The sequence below is a fragment of the Rana temporaria genome, chromosome 4 (genome assembly GCF_905171775.1).
Source record: "Rana temporaria chromosome 4, aRanTem1.1, whole genome shotgun sequence".
Lineage (NCBI taxonomy): Eukaryota > Metazoa > Chordata > Amphibia > Anura > Ranidae > Rana > Rana temporaria.
In genome coordinates this window covers 3,191,773-3,217,897 of record NC_053492.1, presented here as the reverse complement: position 1 = coordinate 3,217,897, position 26,125 = coordinate 3,191,773, and the positions used below count along the sequence as shown (strand labels likewise).

Here is a 26,125-nt window from a genome sequence, read left to right as displayed (position 1 = left end):
GTGTGGAAAATGTTTTTCAGATAAGCCCCATCTTTACAAACATCAGAGATCTCACACGGGCGAGAAGCTCCTGTCCTGAGTGAGGGAAATGTTCCTCACTGAAGTCCTGTCTTCCTGTACATCAGGGATCCCACACAACCCTCGAGGTGTATTAGTGAGTGCGGGAAATGTCTTGTATATGAATGTTGCTGGACATCACAGCTCTCATGTGGGGAAGAAGCACACCCTGATATACACCTCAGATATACTCCATGGCTGATCTTCATCATGTAAGAAACAGTTCATAGATGAAGTGTTGGCCATTGATAGCAGTAGAAAAATAAAAATGGAGTCCTTACCTCTCATTGGCTGAGTACATTTTGGGGTGGAAGATTTCACAAACACTTAGAGGTCGGTATAAAATAAAAATAGTTGAATGAATGTGAGCGGCCATGATGAATATTGGATGTATTTTATTTCATACACTGATTTCTTTGGCTCCATCTAGTGGCCATAAAGCGTTATTGTGCTATTTTTACTGATTGAGGTATTTAATGAAAAATACCATTTTATGGCCACTAGATGGAGCTGACAATCATAGGAAATCACTGTGTTACATTCTAGCAATATGTGTAAGAGCTGAATGAATTTCCTATAAGTAGAGCCCTCAGTTTGCTCTGTCAGACATGACAGACCTCCTGAACCGTACCAGGCCACATACCTTCAACATGGGGAGGATGCTTTGGAGTCCCCCCCAAAGCACCTTGAATATATTTTGGAATGCATTGTGAAATATGTTGTGAATATATTTCAGAATGTATGTTTAGTGCGTGATCACACTGCCACGACTTGTTATGTGACTTGGGAGTTCAAAGACGCAATGGGACCGTTCTAATTAGTGCAACGCAAATCGCAGTGACTTAGAAAAAGGTTCCTGCACTACTGTGGGGTGACTTCATTGTGTTCTGTTAATGAAGTCACAAGTAAGCCACAATGAGGTTGTGCAGGATGTTGGCTGCTAAAGTCGTGCGACTTAGAAGCTGCATAGATGTGAACCGGCAGTAAATGTACTTCTGAATGCAAAATTTTAAAAAAAATACTGTTATATTCTGAAATTATATATTGTATTTTATTTATCGTAGGCCTATAAAACCAGCACATTTTTCTGATAATTTTCAAAATATATTTCCAACACATTCCAAATGTAATACACTACATTGGAAATGTATACTCGTTGAATTAGAATACTGGGGGTAATCCACAAAAGGGATACGCCGGCGTATCCCTGTTTCTATCTATGGAACTGATCCACAGAATCAGTTTCCAAGAGATAGGCAGAAGATCCGACATGTGTAATTGAATTACACTGTCGGATCTTAAGGATGCAATTCTAGGCCGGCCGCTAGGTGGCGAGGCCATTGCGGCCGGCCTAGAATATGCAAATGAACACTTACGGCGATCCACGAACGTTCCGACGGGCCCGTCGCGCTAAATCTATGTTGTTTACGTCGAGTTACGCCGCGTAAAAATAGGGCTGAGTCCTATTTGACTAAGCCTTATTAAGTATGGCCGTCGTTCCCGCGTCTAAATTTTCAACTCTACGTCGTTTGCGTAAGACGTTCGTGAATGGCGCTGGACGCCATTTACGATAACGTCTAAGCAAATGACGTCGGAGCGACGTCAGTTAGCGCAATGCACGTCGGGCAAGTTACCCGACGGAGCATGCGCAGTACGTCCGGCGCGGGAGCGTGCCTAATTTAAATGGGAATCGCCCATTTGTATTAGGAACGCCTTGCGCCGGACGGAGTTAAGTTACACCGCCGCAAATTTCCAGGTAAGTGCTTTGTGGATCGGCACCTAACTTGGGAGATTTGCGGCAGTGTAACTTAAATCTGAAAAGTTAAGTTGCGCTCGGCGGCTGTGGATCTGGCCCACTGTTTTTGGATGTGAAAAAAAAAACTCACAGTACAAAACAAAAAAACTTTATTATCATGTAAGTATAAAAAACACAGAAAAGAAAGTGATTGAAACTGTGGTAAATGCCATTAACGACATAAACGTTTATTTGTTGTACTCTGTTTTCAGGAACCTACTGAGGTTCCTGATGTTTCCTTCAAGCGATACTTCAATTCTGCGATTTTTCTGTTAACAGCGTCACTTATTACACCTTTTGAAGTCCCAGGAAACTTTTCCAAAGTAGCAGCTTTAAAAAAAAGTAAATGGAAAATATTTGACTTATTCGATTTTTCCTTGTGAACCAAAAGCCATATAACAAATGCAACCGAGTAAATAAAACTAACAGTATTAAGCATGTATAAAACATCAAAATATTGTACACCTTAACCACTTAAGACCCGGACCAAAATGCAACAAAAAGGACCAGGCCCCTTTTTGCGATTCGGCACTGCGTCGCTTTAACTGACAATTGTGCGGTCGTGCGACGTGGCCCACAAATAGAGCTTTCTTTTGGTGGTATTTGATCACCTCTGCAGTTTTTATTTTTTGCGCTATAAACAAAAATAGAGCGACAATCTTGAAAAAAAAATGCAATTTTTTTACTTGTTGCTATAATAAATATCCCCCAAAAATATATAAAAAAATTATTTTTCCCTCAGTTTAGGCCGATACGTATTCTTCTACATCTTTTTGGTGAAAAAAAAAAATCGAAACGTACTGGATGGGGGGGGTCGCTGTGTACTGGATGCGGGATGTATAGTGGATGTGGGGGAATGTATAGTGGATGGGGGCTGTGTACTGGATTGGGGATGTATAATGGATGGGGAGGCTGAATAATGGATGGGGGGGGATGTATAATGGATGGGGAGACTGTGTATTGGATGGGGGGGATGTATAATGGATGGGGGGTTGTGTACTGGATGGGGGAGGGGTGTATAATGGATGGGGAGGCTGTGTACTGGATGGGGGGGGTGTATAATGGATGGGGAGGCTATGTACTGGATGGGGGGGGGGTCGCTGTGTACTGGATGCGGGATGTATAGTGGATGTGGGGGAATGTATAATGGATGGGGGCTGTGTACTGGATTGGGGATGTATAATGGATGGGGAGGCTGGATAATGGATGGGGGGGTGTATAATGGATGGGGAGACTGTGTACTGGATGGGGGGGGGATGTATAATGGATGGGGAGACTGTGTACTGGATGGGGGGGGGGGGTGTATAATGGATGGGGAGACTGTGTACTGGATGGGGGGGGGGTGTATAATGGATGGGGAGGCTGTGTACTGGATGGGGGGGGTGTATAATGGATGGGGAGGCTGTGTACTGGATGGGAAGGGGATGTATAATGGATGGGGAGACTGTGTACTGGATGGGGGGGATGTATAATGGATGGGGAGACTGTGTACTGGATGGGGGGATGTATAGTGGATATGGGGGGAATGTATAATGGATGGGGAGGCTGTATAATGGATGGGGAGGCGGAATAATGGATGGGGGGGGGTGTATAATGGATAGGGTGATGTGTACTGGATGGGGGGATGTATAATGGATGGGGAGGCTGTGTATTGGATCGGGGGGGGGGGGGCTGTATAGTGGATATGGGGGGGGATGTATAGTGTATATGGGGGGGGATGTATAGTGGATATGGGGGAATGTATAGTGGATATGGGGGAATGTATAGTGGATATGGGGGAATGTATAGTGGATATGGGGGAATGTATAGTGGATATGGGGGGATTGTGACGGTATTGGTATGATATCCCCGTCAACGTTCCCTTCTTCCCATAACGACAATCACCCCAATATTCCACGAGGAGGGATATCCCTGGAATCGCCCAGAAAGCCACACATGAGACAAGCTTACTGCTGGAACAAGACACTTTATTGACACAAAAACTCAGCTTATATGTGGTTACAGCCTGTTAGGAACGCCCCCCTCACACAGTGGGGTTTCCCATACAGATTATAGGAGACAAGTCGGAGCCGACCATGCAGACATGTTTCTTTAGATAAAGACATCAGCGGAGTTAATTACTAGGTGTAACAGCCTGACCACAATGAAGCAATCAGAATAATTAACATGAGCCCCTTATCTAATCATTGTAAACAGTAAGGCCGGTCTCCTTCCCACACACAATAAATCAATTACCATTTGAACTAGGGAGCTGGCTGAGGAAGGGTCATTAACATGTCAATAGCTTGTGACACATGAACCAAGCAGGGAGATTTACACTGACATCCTTCACAATGGCCCCCCTTTTTCTCCCTGCTCCGGCAAACCCGGTTGGACCTTCCCTGGTCCAGTAGGGTTGACGGGTTCAGAGCTTTTAGTCCGAGGTTAACTCCGTTTGGCGTGACTGACCTCCATTGGTAACTGCTTCCGACTCAGGTATGCTACCGGGTCGTCAGATCACACGCCGGTCAGTCCCCAAGTCTTTGTGCGATCTGCAAAGTCACCAGAAGTCAGTGTGAAGACAGCGAATGGGTCTGTGCGCCGCCGTCTAGGTGTCCCGCTATGGGAGGGGGCAGGTTATGGCTCTGAAGTGACAATCACAGGAGATTCATAAAAAGAAAAAGTTATATTTGTTGAAATGCTGTAGCACTGGTGCTCAGAGTCCGGGGGGGGGGGGGGGGGGGAGGGGACTCAGAGCCCCATAAGGTCAGCCACCCCCTGCTCCCTCCGCAGCCGCCGGTTCTCCTCTTTGAGCTTCTCCAGCTCCATCTCCAGTTCATGGAGCCTGGGGGGGTCAGCCCGCTGTGACCTCAGGTGGTTGTTCTCCTCCTCCATGCGGCTTATGCACTCCTCCAGCTCTATGTACTCACGGATCAGATCCTGCTTGCTCATGTCCTGCAGGCTCTCCACGTGGTCCTTCATCATCAGGAACTGGGTGGTGGTGTAAGGGGCCACCGGTGGGCCCTTGGCGAACATCTCGGCCCGCATCTGGGGCGCCCGCTGCGATTCCATCTCCTCCAGTCGCTTCTTCTCCTCCCAGGTCCGCTGGTTATATGACTTCCAGGACCTCTTCTTCTTGGAGGGTAGCTGGCGGTGCCTCTTTCTGCCCAGCTCCCTCCAAGGCCCCTCCGGCTCATGGCGGTCGCCCATGACCAGCTGACAATGGTGTTCCCTGTTGTCCGTAATAACAGATTGTACCATGAGGGCTTCGTAAGGGGTGCCCAATGGTTCTTCCGGACCCAGCTCCTGGAGATCCCAAGCCGAGTCTACACAATGGGCTGCTGCTGGTGGGCGGTACCCAGGTTGAGACCAATTTGACCTGGTGTTGTCGTTCATGGGGCAATTCTGCTTGAAGTGACCCAACTGTTTGCACCGGAAGCAGCGTTGTTCGTTGTCCTCCTGGCGTGGGTAGCGAGGGCTAGATGTCATCGGTCTGTTAGGCGGTTGGTATCTAGCGGCTGGTGGGTGTGAGGGCGCCGTTGGTTGTGGAGGTTGTACCCGGGGTGTGACCTGGTTTGTCTTGCGAGTATCCGCATATTCATCCGCCAACTTCGCGGCCTCTGGTAGAGTCATGGGCCTGCGATCTCTCACCCAATCTTTGACGTCCGTCTGGATGTGATTGTAAAATTGCTCCAGGAGCATTAGTTGCAAAATGTCCTCTGCGGTGGTGGCCTGGCTGCTGTTAACCCAGTTAGAGGCCGACAGGGACAGCTGGCATGCCCATTCTGCGTAAGAGTCTTTCGTGGTTTTGCGTGAGTCCCTGAACTTCTGTCGGTGGGACTGTGGGGTTAATGCATAACGAGCCAGGAGCGCTTCTTTAACCCGGGCGTAGCTATGGATATCCTGATCTGGCACGGTCCGGAAAGCATCAGAAGCTTTGCCTGACAGTTTGCCTGACAATATTGCAACCCACTCTCTTCTAGCAATTCGGTGCAGGTTACATTGTCGCTCAAAGTCCGCCAGGTAGTTATCAATTTCACAGTCCTTTTCATCAAAAGCTTTAAAAGCGCTAAACGGAATCTTCCTTGCGTCTGCTGTGCTGTACTCACTGTTTGGAGAATGTGCGGCTGCTTGTTGGACTGCTGCCAGTTTTAACTGTAGCTCTGCGTCCCTTATTTGTTTATCCTTCTGTAGCTCTGCGTCCCTTATTTCTTTAGCCTTCTGGAGTTCTGCGTCCCTTATTTCTTTAGCCTCCTCCGCTAACAGGTCCATCACTTTCAGAACCACATCTGGCGTTGGGTTCGGGCCGAACCACGCTAGCTTCTCTCTCATTAGCTTGTTGGCTGGCTATTCCTCTTCCTGAATCACTGGTGTCTCCATCTCTTGTACTGCTGGCGTTGCTGCAATCCCGTCCTCCTGGTCTAGCTCCATTAATTCTGCTATGATGACCCGCTTGGTTTTGTTGCTAGCGATCCTTCCACGAACTTCCAGTAGTTCTTCCAGTGTCTGCTTGGAATCCGGGTGTGAAGGGGAATAGAAGGGAAAAATCCCACTGCTACCAACCAATTGTGACGGTATTGGTATGATATCCCCGTCAACGTTCCCTTCTTCCCATAACGACAATCACCCCAATATTCCACGAGGAGGGATATCCCTGGAATCGCCCAGAAAGCCACACATGAGACAAGCTTACTGCTGGAACAAGACACTTTATTGACACAAAAACTCAGCTTATATGTGGTTACAGCCTGTTAGGAACGCCCCCCTCACACAGTGGGGTTTCCCATACAGATTATAGGAGACAAGTCGGAGCCGACCATGCAGACATGTTTCTTTAGATAAAGACATCAGCGGAGTTAATTACTAGGTGTAACAGCCTGACCACAATGAAGCAATCAGAATAATTAACATGAGCCCCTTATCTAATCATTGTAAACAGTAAGGCCGGTCTCCTTCCCACACACAATAAATCAATTACCATTTGAACTAGGGAGCTGGCTGAGGAAGGGTCATTAACATGTCAATAGCTTGTGATACATGAACCAAGCAGGGAGATTTACACTGACATCCTTCACAGGGATGTATAGTGGATATGGGGGGATGTATAGTGGATATGGGGGGGGGATGTATAGTGGATATGGGGGGATGTATAGTGGATATGGGGGAATGTATAGTGGATATGGGGGAATGTATAGTGGATATGGGGGGATGTATAGTGGATATGGGGGGGATGTATAGTGGATATGGGGGGGGATGTATAGTGGATATGGGGGGATGTATAGTGGATATGGGGGAATGTATAGTGGATATGGGGGAATGTATAGTGGATATGGGGGGATGTATAGTGGATATGGGGGGATGTATAGTGGATATGGGGGGGGATGTATAGTGTATATGGGGGGGATGTATAGTGGATATGGGGGAATGTATAGTGGATATGGGGGGGATGTATAGTGGATATGGGGGGGGGATGTATAGTGGATATGGGGGGATGTATAGTGGATATGGGGGAATGTATAGTGGATATGGGGGAATGTATAGTGGATATGGGGGGATGTATAGTGGATATGGGGGGGATGTATAGTGGATATGGGGGGGGATGTATAGTGGATATGGGGGGATGTATAGTGGATATGGGGGAATGTATAGTGGATATGGGGGAATGTATAGTGGATATGGGGGGATGTATAGTGGATATGGGGGGATGTATAGTGGATATGGGGGGGGGGATGTATAGTGGATATGGGGGGCTGTATAGTGGATATGGGGGGATGTATAGTGGATATGGGGGGAATGTATAGTGGATATGGGGGAATGTATAGTGGATATGGGGGGCTGTATAGTGGATATGGGGGGGAATGTATAGTGGATATGGGGGGGGAATGTATAGTGGATATGGGGGGATGTATAGTGGATATGGGGGAATGTATAGTGGATATGGGGGGGGATGTATAGTGGATATGGGGGGGGAATGTATAGTGGATATGGGGGAATGTATAGTGGATATGGGGGGATGTATAGTGGATATGGGGGGGGAATGTATAGTGGATATGGGGGGATGTATAGTGGATATGGGGGGATGTATAGTGGATATGGGGGGGATGTATAGTGTATATGGGGGAATGTATAGTGGATATGGGGGGGATGTATAGTGGATATGGGGGGGATGTATAGTGTATATGGGGGAATGTATAGTGGATATGGGGGAATGTATAGTGGATATGGGGGGGATGTATAGTGGATATGGGGGAATGTATAGTGGATATGGGGGGGATGTATAGTGGATATGGGGGAATGTATAGTGGATGGGGGGGAATGTATAGTGGATATGGGGGGGATGTATAGTGTATATGGGGGAATGTATAGTGGATATGGGGGAATGTATAGTGGATATGGGGGGCTGTATAGTGGATATGGGGGAATGTATAGTGGATATGGGGGGCTGTATAGTGGATATGGGGGAATGTATAGTGTATATGGGGGATGTATAGTGGATATGGGGGGGAATGTATAGTGGATATGGGGGATGTATAGTGGATATGGGGGAATGTATAGTGGATATGGGGGAATGTATAGTGGATATGGGGGGATGTATAGTGTATATGGGGGAATGTATAGTGGATATGGGGGGATGTATAGTGGATATGGGGGGATATATAGTGGATATGGGGGGAATGTATAGTGGATATGGGGGAATGTATAGTGGATATGGGGGGATGTATAGTGGATATGGGGGAATGTATAGTGGATATGGGGGGCTGTATAGTGTATATGGGGGGGATGTATAGTGTATATGGGGGAATGTATAGTGGATATGGGGAATGTATAGTGGATATGGGGGGATGTATAGTGGATATGGGGGAATGTATAGTGGATATGGGGGAATGTATAGTGGATATGGGGGGATGTATAGTGGATATGGGGGATGTATAGTGGATATGGGGGGCTGTATAGTGGATATGGGGGGCTGTATAGTGGATATGGGGGGGGATGTATAGTGTATATGGGGGGATGTATAGTGGATATGGGGGAATGTATAGTGGATATGGGGGGGATGTATAGTGGATATGGGGAGGATGTATAGTGGATATGGGGGAATGTATAGTGGATATGGGGGGGATGTATAGTGTATATGGGGAATGTATAGTGGATATGGGGGAATGTATAGTGGATATGGGGGAATGTATAGTGGATATGGGGGGCTGTATAGTGGATATGGGGGAATGTATAGTGGATATGGGGGGATGTATAGTGGATATGGGGGAATGTATAGTGGATATGGGGGGGATGTATAGTGGATATGGGGGAATGTATAGTGGATATGGGGGAATGTATAGTGGATATGGGGGGATATATAGTGGATATAGGGGGAATGTATAGTGGATATGGGGGAATGTATAGTGGATATGGGGGGATGTATAGTGGATATGGGGGAATGTATAGTGGATATGGGGGGCTGTATAGTGTATATGGGGGGGGGATGTATAGTGGATATGGGGGAATGTATAGTGGATATGGGGGGGATGTATAGTGGATATGGGGGGCTGTATAGTGGATATGGGGGGCTGTATAGTGGATATGGGGGGATGTATAGTGTATATGGGGGGATGTATAGTGGATATGGGGGAATGTATAGTGTATATGGGGGAATGTATAGTGGATATGGGGGGGGATGTATAGTGGATATGGGGGGATGTATAGTGGATTTGGGGGGGATGTATAGTGTATATGGGGGGGATGTATAGTGGATATGGGGGAATGTATAGTGGATATGGGGGGGATGTATAGTGGATATGGGGGGGGATGTATAGTGGATATGGGGGGATGTATAGTGGATATGGGGGGGATGTATAGTGGATATGGGGGGATGTATAGTGGATATGGGGGAATGTATAGTGGATATGGGGGAATGTATAGTGGATATGGGGGAATGTATAGTGGATATGGGGGGATGTATAGTGGATATGGGGGGGATGTATAGTGTATATGGGGGAATGTATAGTGGATATGGGGGAATGTATAGTGGATATGGGGGGGGGATGCATAGTGGATATGGGGGGATGTATAGTGGATATGGGGGGATGTATAGTGGATATGGGGGGGATGTATAGTGGATATGGGGGGGATGTATAGTGGATATGGGGGGGATGTATAGTGTATATGGGGGAATGTATAGTGGATATGGGGGGGATGTATAGTGGATATGGGGGAATGTATAGTGGATATGGGGGAATGTATAGTGGATATGGGGGGGGGATGCATAGTGGATATGGGGGGATGTATAGTGGATATGGGGGGATGTATAGTGGATATGGGGGGGATGTATAGTGGATATGGGGGGATGTATAGTGGATATGGGGGAATGTATAGTGGATATGGGGGGATGTATAGTGGATATGGGGGAATGTATAGTGGATATGGGGGGCTGTATAGTGTATATGGGGGGGGGATGTATAGTGTATATGGGGGAATGTATAGTGGATATGGGGGGCTGTATAGTGTATATGGGGGGGATGTATAGTGGATATGGGGGAATGTATAGTGGATATGGGGGGCTGTATAGTGGATATGGGGGGGATGTATAGTGTATATGGGGGGATGTATAGTGGATATGGGGGGATGTATAGTGGATATGGGGGAATGTATAGTGGATATGGGGGAATGTATAGTGGATATGGGGGGGATGTATAGTGGATATGGGGGGGATGTATAGTGGATATGGGGGGGATGTATAGTGTATATGGGGAATGTATAGTGGATATGGGGGAATGTATAGTGGATATGGGGGAATGTATAGTGGATATGGGGGAATGTATAGTGGATATGGGGGGGATGTATAGTGGATATGGGGGGGGATGTATAGTGTATATGGGGGGATGTATAGTGGATATGGGGGGATGTATAGTGGATATGGGGGAATGTATAGTGGATATGGGGGGATGTATAGTGGATATGGGGGGGATGTATAGTGGATATGGGGGAATGTATAGTGGATATGGGGGGATGTATAGTGTATATGGGGGGGGATGTATAGTGGATATGGGGGAATGTATAGTGTATATGGGGGAATGTATAGTGGATATGGGGGGGATGTATAGTGGATATGGGGGGGATGTATAGTGGATATGGGGGGGGGATGTATAGTGGATATGGGGGGATGTATAGTGGATATGGGGGAATGTATAGTGGATATGGGGGAATGTATAGTGGATATGGGGGGCTGTATAGTGTATATGGGGGGATGTATAGTGGATATGGGGGAATGTATAGTGGATATGGGGGGCTGTATAGTGGATATGGGGGGATGTATAGTGGATATGGGGGGATGTATAGTGGATATGGGGGAATGTATAGTGGATATGGGGGGGATGTATAGTGGATATGGGGGGGGATGTATAGTGGATATGGGGGGCTGTATAGTGTATATGGGGGGGGATGTATAGTGTATATGGGGGGATGTATAGTGTATATGGGGGAATGTATAGTGGATATGGGGGAATGTATAGTGGATATGGGGGGCTGTATAGTGTATATGGGGGGGATGTATAGTGGATATGGGGGAATGTATAGTGGATATGGGGGGCTGTATAGTGTATATGGGGGGGATGTATAGTGGATATGGGGGAATGTATAGTGGATATGGGGGAATGTATAGTGGATATGGGGGAATGTATAGTGGATATGGGGGGCTGTATAGTGGATATGGGGGGGGGATGCATAGTGGATATGGGGGGATGTATAGTGGATATGGGGGAATGTATAGTGGATATGGGGGGAATGTATAGTGGATATGGGGGGGGATGCATAGTGGATATGGGGGGATGTATAGTGGATATGGGGGAATGTATAGTGGATATGGGGGGATGTATAGTGGATATGGGGGGATGTATAGTGGATATGGGGGGCTGTATAGTGTATATGGGGGGATGTATAGTGGATATGGGGGAATGTATAGTGGATATGGGGGAATGTATAGTGGATATGGGGGAATGTATAGTGGATATGGGGGGGGGATGCATAGTGTATATGGGGGCTGTATAGTGGATATGGGGGAATGTATAGTGGATATGGGGGGGGATGCATAGTGGATATGGGGGGATGTATAGTGGATATGGGGGAATGTATAGTGGATATGGGGGGGGATGTATAGTGGATATGGGGGGATGTATAGTGGATATGGGGGGCTGTATAGTGGATATGGGGGGCTGTATAGTGGATATGGGGGAATGTATAGTGGATATGGGGGGCTGTATAGTGTATATGGGGGGGGGATGTATAGTGGATATGGGGGAATGTATAGTGGATATGGGGGGGGAATGTATAGTGTATATGGGGGAATGTATAGTGGATATGGGGGGCTGTATAGTGGATATGGGGGGGGAATGTATAGTGGATATGGGGGAATGTATAGTGGATATGGGGGGCTGTATAGTGGATATGGGGGGCTGTATAGTGGATATGGGGGAATGTATAGTGGATATGGGGGGGATGTATAGTGGATATGGGGGGGGATGTATAGTGGATATGGGGGGATGTATAGTGGATATGGGGGATGTATAGTGGATATGGGGAATGTATAGTGGATATGGGGGGATGTATAGTGGATATGGGGGGATGTATAGTGGATATGGGGGGCTGTATAGTGTATATGGGGGGATGTATAGTGGATATGGGGGAATGTATAGTGGATATGGGGGAATGTATAGTGGATATGGGGGAATGTATAGTGGATATGGGGGGGGATGCATAGTGTATATGGGGGCTGTATAGTGGATATGGGCGAATGTATAGTGGATATGGGGGGGGATGCATAGTGGATATGGGGGGATGTATAGTGGATATGGGGGAATGTATAGTGGATATGGGGGGGGATGTATAGTGGATATGGGGGGATGTATAGTGGATATGGGGGGCTGTATAGTGGATATGGGGGGCTGTATAGTGGATATGGGGGAATGTATAGTGGATATGGGGGGCTGTATAGTGTATATGGGGGGGGGGATGTATAGTGGATATGGGGGAATGTATAGTGGATATGGGGGGGGAATGTATAGTGTATATGGGGGAATGTATAGTGGATATGGGGGGATGTATAGTGGATATGGGGGGGGAATGTATAGTGGATATGGGGGAATGTATAGTGGATATGGGGGGCTGTATAGTGGATATGGGGGGCTGTATAGTGGATATGGGGGAATGTATAGTGGATATGGGGGGGATGTATAGTGGATATGGGGGGGGATGTATAGTGGATATGGGGGGATGTATAGTGGATATGGGGGATGTATAGTGGATATGGGGGAATGTATAGTGGATATGGGGGGCTGTATAGTGGATATGGGGGGGATGTATAGTGGATATGGGGGGGGATGTATAGTGGATATGGGGGGATGTATAGTGGATATGGGGGATGTATAGTGGATATGGGGGAATGTATAGTGGATAGGGGTGCAACGGATCGTCATTGATCCGTGATCCGAACCGAAAAAGATTGATCCGAACCGCACACACGTGATCCGAGGATTGTTTTCTAAAAAAAAAAATAATAATTTCAGTCCACACACAGCGTGGTCATGGCGAACGGAGGAGCTTGAATGCCCCGCGTCATTTAAATCCCCTGTATGGGAGTATTTTGGCTTCCCTGTCAAATATAATGATGAAGGAAAGAGGTTAGTGGATAAAACCGTGACGGTGTGTAGGCACTGTGGCACAAGAATGCCATATGACAGTGGGAACACATCAAGTATTGTCACTAGGGGTGCAACTGATCTGTACGGATCAGCACCTTCGGGTCGGGACACGCGGCGATCCACGGGCCTCCCGGTCCATAGGAAAGGCCGCGGCTTCGGCCTAGCTATTGAAGCGGCGGCCATCGAGGTCCACCCGGCGCGGGGGATGCAGGCTGCTCCTCGGAAGTTTGTGGGCACTTGAGCTCAATATGTCATTGACTCCTAACAGCCCAGCGATGAGCTCCATGCTGCACCTTGAGGGATCCACACGGGGAGCCGCCGCCGCACCGGGCGTCCTGCTGCTTGCCAGAGAAGAGAGAGGAGGCGATCGGAGGGATCTGTATGGACTGAGCACGTAGGGGGGATTTTCACTAGACACTCAGCCCGCCGATCAATGACACTAAAGGGATCTGATGATTGGGATTGTTCAGGTCACAGTAGGGAACTGGTGACACCACTTTCGTACATGGGGCTGCGACTTCCACTTGGCTGCACATATAAGTATTGCGAGATGCAGTTATTTCAACACAAAACAGAGCTTATACGCTTAAATACAGTATTTGTAAATCTGACGGACTGTTTAAATGTGAAAATCAGAGGTGTTCTGTCACATTAGCAATAAACAGTCCGTCCGATTTCCAAACACTGTATTTAAGCACATAAGCTCCGTTTTGTGTTGAGAAGAACTGTGAAATCTAAAACTCTGGTGGGTGTAACAAGATTTTTCTTTTTTTTTTTTTTGCTGATCCGAAAATGATCCGATCCGTGACTCCTGATCCGAGGATCGATCCGATCCGTGAGTTTTTTGATCCGTTGCACCCCTAATAGTGGATATGGGGGGCTGTGTACTGGATTGGGGATGTATAATGGATGGGGAGGCTGAATAATGGATGGGGGGGTGTATAATGGATGGGAGGCTGAATAATGGATGGGGGGGGTGTATAATGGATGGGGGGGTGTATAATGGATGGGGGGGGTGTGTACTGGATGGGGGGGATGTATAGTGGATGTAGGGTTGTGTACTGGATGGGGGTTGTGTACTGTATGGGGGGATGTATAACGGACAGGGGCTGCATACTGGGGAGGGGGGCTGTGTAATGGAGAGGGGGGATGTGTACTGGATGAGGGGGGTGTGTACTGGTGAGAGGGCTGTAAAAACATTTTTTCCTTAAACTCCCCTCTTAAAATTAGGGTGCGCGTTATACGCCGATAAATACAGTAATTGATTATTTGCAGTCTTATGCCTTTATATTTATTGCTAATTTTGCACTGTTTGGAGTGTGATTAATTATTTGTACTTACACGGATATTTTTAGAGTTAAACCGCCCTGCTATTTAGTGTTATGTGAGTGTGTGAACACCTCGCCTTGTTGTGGCAGCTGCTTTTGGTTATTAGTGAGGATCATCCTTCGCACATTAGTGCCCCCCCCCCCCCGATTAATGCCGACCACTAGCAGATGAAATAAGATACTACCTGCCAAAGCCGATGTTTTCACGCGGTCTAACTGCACCCGCTTCTCTCCGTCTGTCAGCCGCTTGGAGGCACCGCCTTTAAAGTTACTTTTTATTAATGTTTCCGTGTCAAATAAACACACGAGAACGGCCCTAACAAATGTAGACGCTGTACGGCATTGATGTGCCGCAGTCCACTGTGCTACAGACAAGTACACACCCGTACCAGGATGCAGCTCCACCTGCAATGACATAAATGACACAGTCACAACTAGATATCTAATATTACAATTTAAATGACGACATGGCGATTAAGTTATGCAAACAATGGGGTAGATTCAGTAAGCAATTGCGTCTGCGTATCCGTAGATACGCAGCGCAATTGCTTAGTTACGCCGGCGTATCGACTTTCTGTATTCAGAAAGCTTGATACACCGACTGCTGCCTAAGATATGACTGGCATAAGGCTCTTATGCCGCCGTATCGCAGGCTGCATTCTTACGCAGGCCGCTAGGTGGCGTTCCCGTAGTGGTCAGCGTAGAGTATGCAAATTGCATACTCACACCGATTCACAACCCTACGCGCGCCCTGCGTTCGCATTTTACGTCGTTTGCGTACGTCGGTTTTTGCGTAAAGGCTGCCCCTGCTATTAGCAGGGGCAGCCAATGCTAAGTATACCCGTCGTTCCTGCGTCACGATTTAAAAAAATTACGTCGTTTGCGCAAGTGAACCGTGAATGGCGCTGGACGCCATTTACGTTCACGTTGAAGCAAATGACGTCCTTGCGACGTCATTTACCGCAATGCACGTCGGGAAAGTTTCCCGACGGAGCATGCGCACTACGTTCGGCGCGCGGGAACGCGCCCAATTTAAATGATCCACGCCCCCTACGGGATCATTTAAATTACGCGCGCTTACGCCGGGCAGTTTTTTACGGAGCGCACACGCAAATTACAGAGCTACTGCTTCGTGAATGAAGCGTAAAGCACGTAATTTACGGAGGCGTAGCGTAAAAACGGTACGCTGCGCCTCCGTAGTAGTGTGCGCCCCTACCTGAATCCACCCCAATGTGGAATGCAGGAATTTGAAACCTTCAAAACAAAATCGTGTAGAAGCGTGGTTCTCAAATGGTGAATAGTGACCCTCTGTTCATTGGCTCACCCACGTGCCTTCCACTGCGCTAGATGAAAGGTTCCTTAGCCTCCCCATAGCACCGCACGGTCAGTTCTCACACAGAGTTTCCCAAAGTGTCAGTTTGCAATGGGGTTGTGTTATGGCCAGGGACGCTGATAGGGGGGACCACCAGCCCTCCTGTAGGGGGCCCCCCCGACACACAGAGGGGCCCGGACAGCAGGAGGATCGGTGGTGAACAATGCCCTTCGTGTCTCTCACCCAGGTTTCTCCCCCTCTCCCTCCCACAGGCTCTTAGCTGCTGGGTGAGAGACATGGAGGGATAATGATCCTGAGACATGGAGAGATAATGATCCTGAGACATGGAGGGATAATGATCCTGAGACATGGAGGGATAATGATCCTGAGACATGGAGAGATAATGATCCTGAGACACGGAGGGATAATGATCCTGAGACATGGAGGGATAATGATCCTGAGACATAGAGAGATAATGATCCTGAGACATGGAGGGATAATGATCCTGAGACATGGAGGGATAATGATCCTGAGACATGGAGGGATAATGATCCTGAGACATGGAGTGATAATGATCCTGAGACATGGAGGGATAATGATCCTGAGACATGGAGGGATAATGTTCCTGAGACATGGAGGGATAATGATCCTGAGACATGGAGGGATAATGATCCTGAGACACGGAGGGATAATGATCCTGAGACATGGAGGGATAATGATCCTGAGACATGGAGGGATAATGATCCTGAGACATGGAGGGATAAAGATCCTGAGACATGGAGGGATAATGATCCTGAGACACGGAGGGATAATGATCCCGAGACATGGAGGGATAATGATCCTGAGACACGGAGGGATAATGATCCTGAGACATGGAGGGATAATGATCCTGAGACATGGAGGGATAATGATCCTGAGACATGGAGGGATAATGATCCTGAGACATGGAGGGATAATGATCCTGGCCAGCCACCGCTGAGCTCCTTCCCCTGCCCCCGCTCGCACTCACAGCAGGGACAAGAAGATCAGAGGCTGGAGCAGAGAGGAGACATCCAGGAGGAGGTGCGCTGTGTTGTGCTCTCCTTCCTGTCAGAAGAGCGTTCCACAGAGCGCACACGAGACGGGATCGTTCGTACTGTATATCACATTGCACTGTATACACACAGCGCCCCCTATCCACATTTCCTGCTGCCGCGAGCAACCCTTGGGGGAGATACGGGGGCGGTGTGTATACAGTGCAATGCGATGGACAGTCAGATCCCATCTCATGCGCTGTATACTGTAGATCAGGTATCTCCAAACTACGGGCCTCCAGCTGTTGCGGAACTACACATCCCATAAGGCATTGTAAAGCACTGACATTCACAGACAGAACCAGGCTTGATGGGATTTGTAGTTCCTGAATGACTGGAGGACCATACCCTGTTTCCCCCAAAAATAAGACCTACCCTGAAAATAAGACCTAGCATTATTTTCCAGGGGAGCTGCAATATAAACCCTATCCCCGAAAATAAGCCCTAGTTCAAAATGCTTGTAAAATCCTATAATCCACTCTATTTCTGGTGTATATAATGTACAATGTGTGTGTTTCTGTAATATGATTTTGCCAAATACCTTGGGTACGGCTCCCCCTCTGCAGTGCTCGGAGTGGGGAAAAGAGCTCCGGCGCGTCACAGAAGTACAGAGTGGCGCTATAATGAAGGTATTTGGCACGTTTATATTACAGAAACACACATTGTACATTATATAATACTGTAAACGAATAGATCATAGGATTTTACAAGCATTTTAACTTGACTCACACTGGGGATTCCTGACAGGCAGGGAGGGAGAGGGGGAGAGAAGACATCACATTACATGGTAAGACCTACCCCGAAAATAAGCCCTACTGTGTATTTTGTTGCCAAAATTAATATAAGACCCGGACTTATTTTCGGGGGAAACACGGTAGTTTGGAGACTCCTGCTGTAGATGAACGACCTTCTGACAACACAGCACACCTCCTGCTCTCTTTGTAGTGACTTCTCCCTGTAAGTTGGGGGAGGTGGATGGGTGGGTATCTTTGCTGGGAAAAGTAATGGGGATTTAGGGATGGGGAATATGTTAGGAGGAGGGTTTGGGGTGGGCAGGGGGGTTGAACCAGGAGAGGGGTGCTTGTGCTAGAGGGGGAGGGGATTTCAGTAGGGAGGAATAATTTGTGCTGGGAAGAGTAACTTAGAGGGGGTTGTGCTAGGAGGAGGGATTTGAGGGAATTTGTCCTAAGAGAGGGATTGAAGAAAGAAGATTTGTGCTGGGAGGGGGGATGGGGGGGGATTGTGTCCCAGGAGCCAGTGGGGGAATTCGGAGCTATTTGGGGGATTTGTGCTGGCAGGGGAGACTTGGCGGAAGAAGATTTGTGCTGGGAGGGGAGATGGGGGGGGGGATTGTGTCCCAGGAGCCAGTGGGGGAATTGGGGGCTATTAGGAGGGATTGGGGGGATTTGTGCTGGGAGGGGAGACTTGGCAGAAGAAGATTTGTGCTAGGATAGAAAGTTCTATGTGTGCTAGGCTGGTGAATTTTTTGGGTGAGGGAGATTTGTACTAGGAGGGGGAATTGGGTAGGGATTTGAGTCTATTAATTGTTGTGATTTTTTTTTTTTATAAAATACCATCAGGTGTGTGTGGGGGAGGGGGGGGTCAGGTAGGCTGTACAGGGCCCCATGATTCCCATGATTGGCCCCGAGGGAGTTACCTCCTTATGTGCATTGAATACAACTCCCTGACATGCCCTGTGGAGGTGACACCACATTCTGGGGCAGATCCACAGAAGAATTACGCCGGCGCATCTATTGATACCCCGGCGTAATTTTAAATTTCCCGCGTCGTATCTTTGTTTTGTATCCACAAAACAAGATACGACGGCATCTGGGATCGATCCGACAGGCGTACGTCTTAGTACGCCGTCGGATCCAAGGTGCATTTTTTATGCCGGCCGCTAGGTGGCGTTTCCGTCGAATTCCGCGTCGAGTATGCAAATTAGCTAGATACGGCAATCCACGAACGTACGTCCGGCGCATTTTTTTACGTCGTTTGCGTTCAGACTTTTCCGGTGTATAGTTACCCCTGCTATATGAGGCGTACTCAATGGCCCAGATTCAGGTAGCAATTGCGCCTGCGTAACCATAGTTACGCAGCGCAATTGCTGACTTGCGCCGGCGTAACGACTGCAGCCTAAAATCTGCGTGGCATAAGGCTCTTATGCCACGCAGATTTTAGGCTGCATTCTTGCGTTGACCGCTAGGGGGCGCTCCCATTGTGGTCAGCGTATAGTATGCAAATTTCTTTGTGAAAAAAAAAAAAAATAGTATGCAAATTGCATACTTACGCCGATTCACAATGCTGCGCGCCCCCTGCGTACGCAAGTTACGCCGGTTGCGTACGGCATCTTTAGCGTAAGGCTGCCCATGCTAAAAGCAGGGGCAGCCAATGCTAAAGGATACCCGGCGTTCCCGCGTCGCGACGTTCGAATTTCACGTCGTTTGCGTAAGTGAATCGTGAATGGTGCTGGACGCCGTTCACTTTGAAGCAAATGACGTCCTTGCGACGTCATTTGCCGCAATGCACGTCGGGAAAGTTTCCCGACGGAGCATGCGCTGTACGCTCGGCGCGGGAGCGCGCCTAATTTAAACGATTCCCGCCCCCGGCGGGATCATTTACATTGCGCGCGCTTACGCCGGGCAATTTTGCCGGCGCGCCCTCGCAATTTACGGAAGCTACTGCTCCGTGAATCGAGGGCAGCGCAAATTATTTGCGGGGGCGCAGGGCAAAATCGTTGCCATGTGCCTCCGCAAATAATGCGCAAGTGGTACCCGAATCTGGGCCAATGTTAAGTATGGCCGTCGTTCCCGCGTCGAATTTAGAACATTTAGAACACTATATAGGGAATACATTTAACCCCTTCCTCACCCCCTAGTGTTAACCCCTTCCCTGCCAGTCACATTTATACAGTAATTAGTGCATTTTTATAGCACTGCTCGCTGTATAAATGGGAATGGTCCCAAATTTGTGTCAAAAGTGTCCGATGTGTCCGCCTTAATGTCGCAGTCACGAAAAAAATCGCAGATCGCCGCCATTACTAGTAAAAAAAATAATAATAATTCTGTCCCTTATTTTGTAGGCGCTTTAACTTTTGCGCAAACCAGTCGCTTATTGCGATTTTTTTTTTTACTAAAAATATGTAGAATACGTATCGGCCTAGACTGAGGATAAAAAACTAATTAAAAAAAAAAATTTAGCTATTTATTATAGCAACAAGTAAAAAATATTTTTTTTTTTCCAAATTGTCGCTCTATTTTTGTTTATAGAGCAAAAAATTAAAACCGCATCGTTTGCGCAAGTCGTTCGCGAATAGGGATTTGCGTAGAATGACGTCACCGTCAGACGCATTGGCTTGTTCCGGTTTAATTTCGAGCATGCGCACTGGGATCCAAAAAAAAATGTTGTTTACGTCGGGTCACGACGTATTTACATAAAACACGCCCCCATCACATCCATTTGAATTCCGCACCCTTACGCCGCCAAAAGATACACTACGCCGCCGTAACTTACGGCGCAAATTCTTTGAGGATTCGAAAAAAAAAAATTGCGGCGACGTAGTGTATCTTAGAACCTATACAGGGCACACAAATCAGCTGTACAAGTAATGCCCATATTGATGGGACTTGGTTTTGGCATAGCGGACCATACTGGAGCCCGTCCTGCGTGATTACTCTACTGTGCCATGCAATCACACGCATTCCGATGTGGGAGGGGCATTGGCATCCATTTGAATGGCACCCCAAATGCACCCCCTGCCCACAGTTTGGTCGCCCGCTCCGCAATGCTGTGCATGCTCGTGTGGTGCAATTTGGGTCACAACTTAACCACTTGCTTACTGGGCACATAAACCCACTTCGTTCCCAGGCGAAATTTCAGCTTCCGGCACTGCGTCGCTTTAACTGACATTTGCGCGGTCGTGCGACGTGGCTCCCAAACAAAATTGACATCTTTTTTTCCCCACAAATAGAGCTTTCTTTTGGTGGTATTTGATCACCTCTGCGGTTTTTATTTTTTGCGCTATAAACAAAAAAAGAGCGACAATTTAAAAAATATATATATATATTTTTTTTACTTGTTGCTATAATAAATATCCCAATTTTTTTTAAAAAAAAATATATATTTTTTCTCAGTTAAGGCCGATACGCATTTTTCGACGTATTTTTGTAAAAAAAAAAAAAAAAATCGCAATAAGCGACTGGTTTGCGCAAACGTTATAGCGCCTACAAAATGGGGAACAGAATTATGATTTTTTTTAATTATTTTTTTTTTACTAGTAATGGCGGCGATCTGCGATTTTTATTGGGACTGCGATATTGCGGCGGGCGTATCTGACACTTTTGACACAAATTTGGGACCATTCCCATTTATACTGCGATCAGTGCTATAAAAATGCACTAATTACAGTATAAATGTGACTGGCAGGGAAGGGGTTAACACTAGGGGGTGAGGGAGGGGTTAAATGTATTCCCTGGGTGTGTTCTAACTGTGTGGGGGGAGGGGGGTGACTGGGGGAGGTGACCGATGCTGTGTCCCTATGTACAAGGGACACAGATCGGTCTCCTCTCCTCTGACACCACGTGGAGCTCTGTGTTTACACCTCATCATTACACACAGAGCTCCACGTCCCTGCTGTGTTCCCGCCGATCGTGTGTACCCCGCGGACATCGCGGCCGCCAGGTACACGCATCGGCTTCCCAGCGATGCACCGGGACAGTGTTTACCCGCTGCGCGCCATCCCAGAGGCACGCGCGGGTAATGCACTTTAAAAGACGTCCACTTGAGAGCCGTGCTGTTGACGTCTTTTGTCAATAGCGCGGGTCTCAAGTGGTTAATGACCAAAGACAAATGTCAGTCCTGAGGTCCCATAGGTTGAAAACCACGGTTCTAGAAAATGTGATCGCAATGCCGTGTTAGCAATTCCAATGAATCCATCTCTCCATGGTTCTACTTCTCTATATGATAAAATGGAGGGGACTTTAAATGCGCCAATGTAGTCTTGCGTGATTTTATCATGTGCTATTCATTTCAAATGTCACTTAAAAATAAATCCCCCGGAATATTCAGGTGTGTGTGGGGGAGGGGAGAAAACCAACCTGTTTAGGTCTAGAGTACGACGCATGATAAGGAGATGAGCTCCACTCTTCGGATAGGATGGACGCTGATGCACACGACACGCCCCCACAGGACGACCTGTCACCGTCATTCTTCAGCGCTATCAGCTGCGCCGTTGTGCTTTTCAGAGTATCCAATACTCCAGGCAACTCTATGGAAATGCCATACTTTAGTTACAAAAAATTCCAGTGGAATAAAAAAATAAATTGGATCTAGGTGTAAACCAGCAGGATGGGGATAAGAGACATGGCAACCCATAGATTACCTTAATACATAAGTATCCACTGTAGAATGAAAGGGCAAATAATGATTGGTCAAATGTGTAATAGGAACTACCTACCTGAGAGGTAGGTTATACTGACTTGCCTGTAACAATTAACTGTCTCAGTTGTTGGTTTTCTCCTTCCAAGTGCTTAATCCGCATTTCCATTTCCCTGCATGTTTCGGCCGCTTCTTCCTCTTCTTCCTCCTCGTCTTTCAGAGCAACGAGTGACTCCCGCCTTGCAGCAGCTGCTTCTTCCTCCTCTTCCTCCTCTTCTTTCAGAGAAACGAGGAGTGACTCCCGCCTTGCAGCAGCTGCTTCTTCCTCCTCTTCTTTCAGAGAAACGAGGAGTGACTCCCGCCTTGCAGCAGCTGCTTCTTCCTCCTCTTCTTTCAGAGCATCGAGGAGTGACTCCCGCCTTGCAGCAGCTGCTTCTTCCTCTTTGCCGGATGTTTTCTGTGATTTCGCCTACAAAATGTTGTGAATAGTCACTGACACAAAGGAACGGGTCACATCTCATACTAATACAATTATCAGTAACAAATCTGTGATTTCGCCCCACAATTTACCACTGAAAGGATATGTTGTCAGTGCCCGACTGACACCGATCCCATTATTAGTAATGGCAGCAGCATTGGATGTGCGCAGACTATGATCAGGGCAACGCTGGGATTCATTATTGGACCGATTTGCTTGTCCTTCTCTTTCATGATTCTTCCAGTGTTGTATAAAAGTACCCAGGGCCATATTTAATATTGATTGGATCCTGGGAAAACATTTTCTTGGGTCCCCTTGCCTCTAACCACCATGCTGCACCCCTACCCGACACAACCCCCACCATGTAATTCCTATTTCCACCACAACATTCCAAATAAAAGGGGGAGAGCAGTCATGCTACATGGTGTATGACAGGGGTGGAGCAACACTATGTGATTCCAATAGCATCGTAATCAGAATGGTGTCACGTGTGCAGGGGTACTGGCAACACATACTATACCATCTTACACCCCTATGCTGTACCATTTTCCCTCATGATGGATCACCCTCCCCCTCCTGTATTGTACCATGCTCTCTGCTATATTGTACCACCTTCTCTCCTGTACTGTACCATTCTTCACCAACACTGTCTCTCCCCCCCCCCCGTACTGTACCATGCTCTCTGCTATATTGTACCACCTTCCACCCTGTACTGTATTATTCTTCCACCACTCTGTGCCCCCCCGTACTGTACCATGCTCTCTGCTATATTGTACCACCTTCCACCCTGTACTGTATTATTCTTCCACCACTCTGTGCCCCCCCGTACTGTACCATGCTCTCTGCTATATTGTACCACCTCCCCCTGTACTGTACCATTCTTCCCCCATACTGTGCCATTCCCCCCCCATACTTTGCTATCCTTCTTCCCGGTCCTGTATCATCCTTCCTTCTGTGTTCCCCAGCCAAATCTCACTCTAAGGCCCCGTACATACGAGGGGACATGTCTGATGAAAACGGTCCGCGGACCGTTTTCATCGGACATGTCCGCTGGGAGATTTCGGTCTGATGGCTGTACACACCATCAAACCGAAATCCCCGCAGACAGAGAACGCGGTGACGTAGACAGCACCGACGTTCTCTATCGCGCAAGTTCAATGCTTCCACGCATGGGTCGAATCAATTCGACGCATGTGCGGAATTTCGGTCTGTCGACGGACAGCTCTCCAGCGGACAAGTTTCTTAGCATGCTAAGAAACTTTAGTCCGCTGGAAATCTGTCCGCTTGCCTGTACACACGATCGGATCTGTCCTCTGAAACTGGTCCGCGGACCAGTTTCAGCAGACATGTCCGGTCTTGTGTAGAGGCCTTAGACAGCTGTCTCAGCTCCACACTGCCTCCTTGTAAATCATATGCAAAGCAGCCAGGCAGGCCCGGGATCACAGGGAGTCAGAGCAGCTCTCAGGGCCAGACACCACTTTTTTCACACAGTGAAGCCTGCCGAGGCAAGTTTAGTGTGTATTCTTTGTGAACAGAGGAGAGAATGGGAGCAGAGATGCACAGCACAGCCAACATTCCTTCAGTGACAGGTCCCCCCCCCCCCCCCTGGCTGAGCTGTCAGTCCACCCCCCTGCACTTGTGTATCTTTAGAGTGCTCCAGGGGCAGCTGGTTCCCAAAACATGGACTGGGCCTGGGGCAACTGTCCCTTTTGCCCTGAGTGAAAGACAATCTTTAAAGTATTTATGCCAAAGAAGAGTATGAATCCTACATTCATATGAAAGTCTGTACCTGAACATATTCCGGGGCAGATTCATCCTCCGATGCGGATAATTGTTCTAATCTTCTTTTTGAAATTCTTCTTGCGCTCAATGTTGTTTCTTTTTTGGCATCAAGGCCATTTTGTTTTTTCATTAGTGAATGTTCTGGATCTAAAAACAAAAAGCATATACTCTAGTCACAATCAAGACTTTAAATATCTTTATTTAGTACAAATCTTATATATTTTTCATGCTTGTACCACATATTTGCAACAGCTGAGAACATTTTTTAAATCCAGTGTTATTGGTCACATTTGATGTGTTTAACCACTTAAGGACAGAAGGTGTTTTTCAGATTCGGTGTTTACGAGACTAAAACATTTTTTTTTGCTAGATAATTACTTAAAACCCCCAAACATTATATATATTTTTTCTAACACCCTAGAAAATAAAATGACGGTCATCGCAATACATTTTGTCACACCGTATTTGCGCAGCGGTCTTACAAGCGCACTTTTTTTGGAAAAAAAATCACTTTTTTGAATTAAAAAATAAGACAACAATAAATTTGGCCCAATTTTTTTATATATTGTGAAAGATAATGTTACGCCGAGTAAAATGATACCCAACATGTCACGCTTTAAAATTGCGCCCGCTCGTGGAATGCCGACAAACTTTTACCCTTAAAAATCTCGATAAGCGACGTTTAAAAAATTCTATAGGTTGCATTTTTTGAGCTACAGAGTAGCTCCAGGGCTATAATTATTGCTCTCGCTCTAACGATCGCGGCGATACCTCACATGTGTGATTTGAACACCGTTTTCATATGCGGGCGCTACTCACGTATGCGTTCGCTTCTGCGCGCGAGCTCGTCGGGACTGGGCGCTTTAAAAAAAAATTTTTTTTGTTTTCTTATTTATTTTTATTGATTTTATTATTTTTTACACTGAAATTAAAATAAAAATAAAAATTATCACTTTTATTCCTATTACAAGGAATGTAAACATCCCTTGTATCAGAAAAAAGCATGACAGGTCCTCTTTAATATGAGATCTGGGGTCAAAAAGACCTCACATCTCATATTTACACTGAAATGCAAGAAAAAAAAAAAAAAAGGAAAATTTGTCATTTAAAAAAATGACAACAAAAAAATTGTCTCTTTAAGAGGCTGGGCGGGACTGACGTTTTGACGTCACTTCTGCCCAGCAAAGCTATGGGGATGGGTGAAGGATATTTTTCCCTCACTCAAGTCCTCACACACCAGGCAGCAGCATCCGAT

The 26,125-nt window shown here is 47.2% G+C and overlaps 2 protein-coding genes across 3 annotated transcripts in view; both read right to left on the bottom strand.

Annotated features, from left to right (window-relative positions):
* The window catches only part of LOC120935226 (zinc finger protein 585A-like), a gene marked incomplete at its 3' end in the record, with an annotated part of 241,861 nt that overhangs the window by 190,673 nt on the left and 25,063 nt on the right, over positions 1 to 26,125 (bottom strand). The window lies entirely within an intron of this gene.
* Positions 1,946 to 25,014, bottom strand: LOC120935828 (vicilin-like seed storage protein At2g18540). Of its 2 annotated transcripts, XM_040347887.1 has the most exons (5): positions 24,878 to 25,014; positions 22,716 to 23,079; positions 22,331 to 22,500; positions 15,035 to 15,254; positions 1,946 to 2,182 (listed from the first exon to the last, which is right to left on the bottom strand). In XM_040347887.1, exons 1-5 carry the CDS (start codon positions 24,998 to 25,000, stop codon positions 2,061 to 2,063), a joined length of 999 nt encoding a protein of 332 aa, XP_040203821.1. In that variant the 5' UTR covers positions 25,001 to 25,014; the 3' UTR covers positions 1,946 to 2,060. The 2 variants fall into 2 exon arrangements, with proteins under 2 accessions (XP_040203821.1, XP_040203822.1); XM_040347888.1 differs by lacking the exon at positions 15,035 to 15,254 and having other exon boundaries at positions 2,101 to 2,182.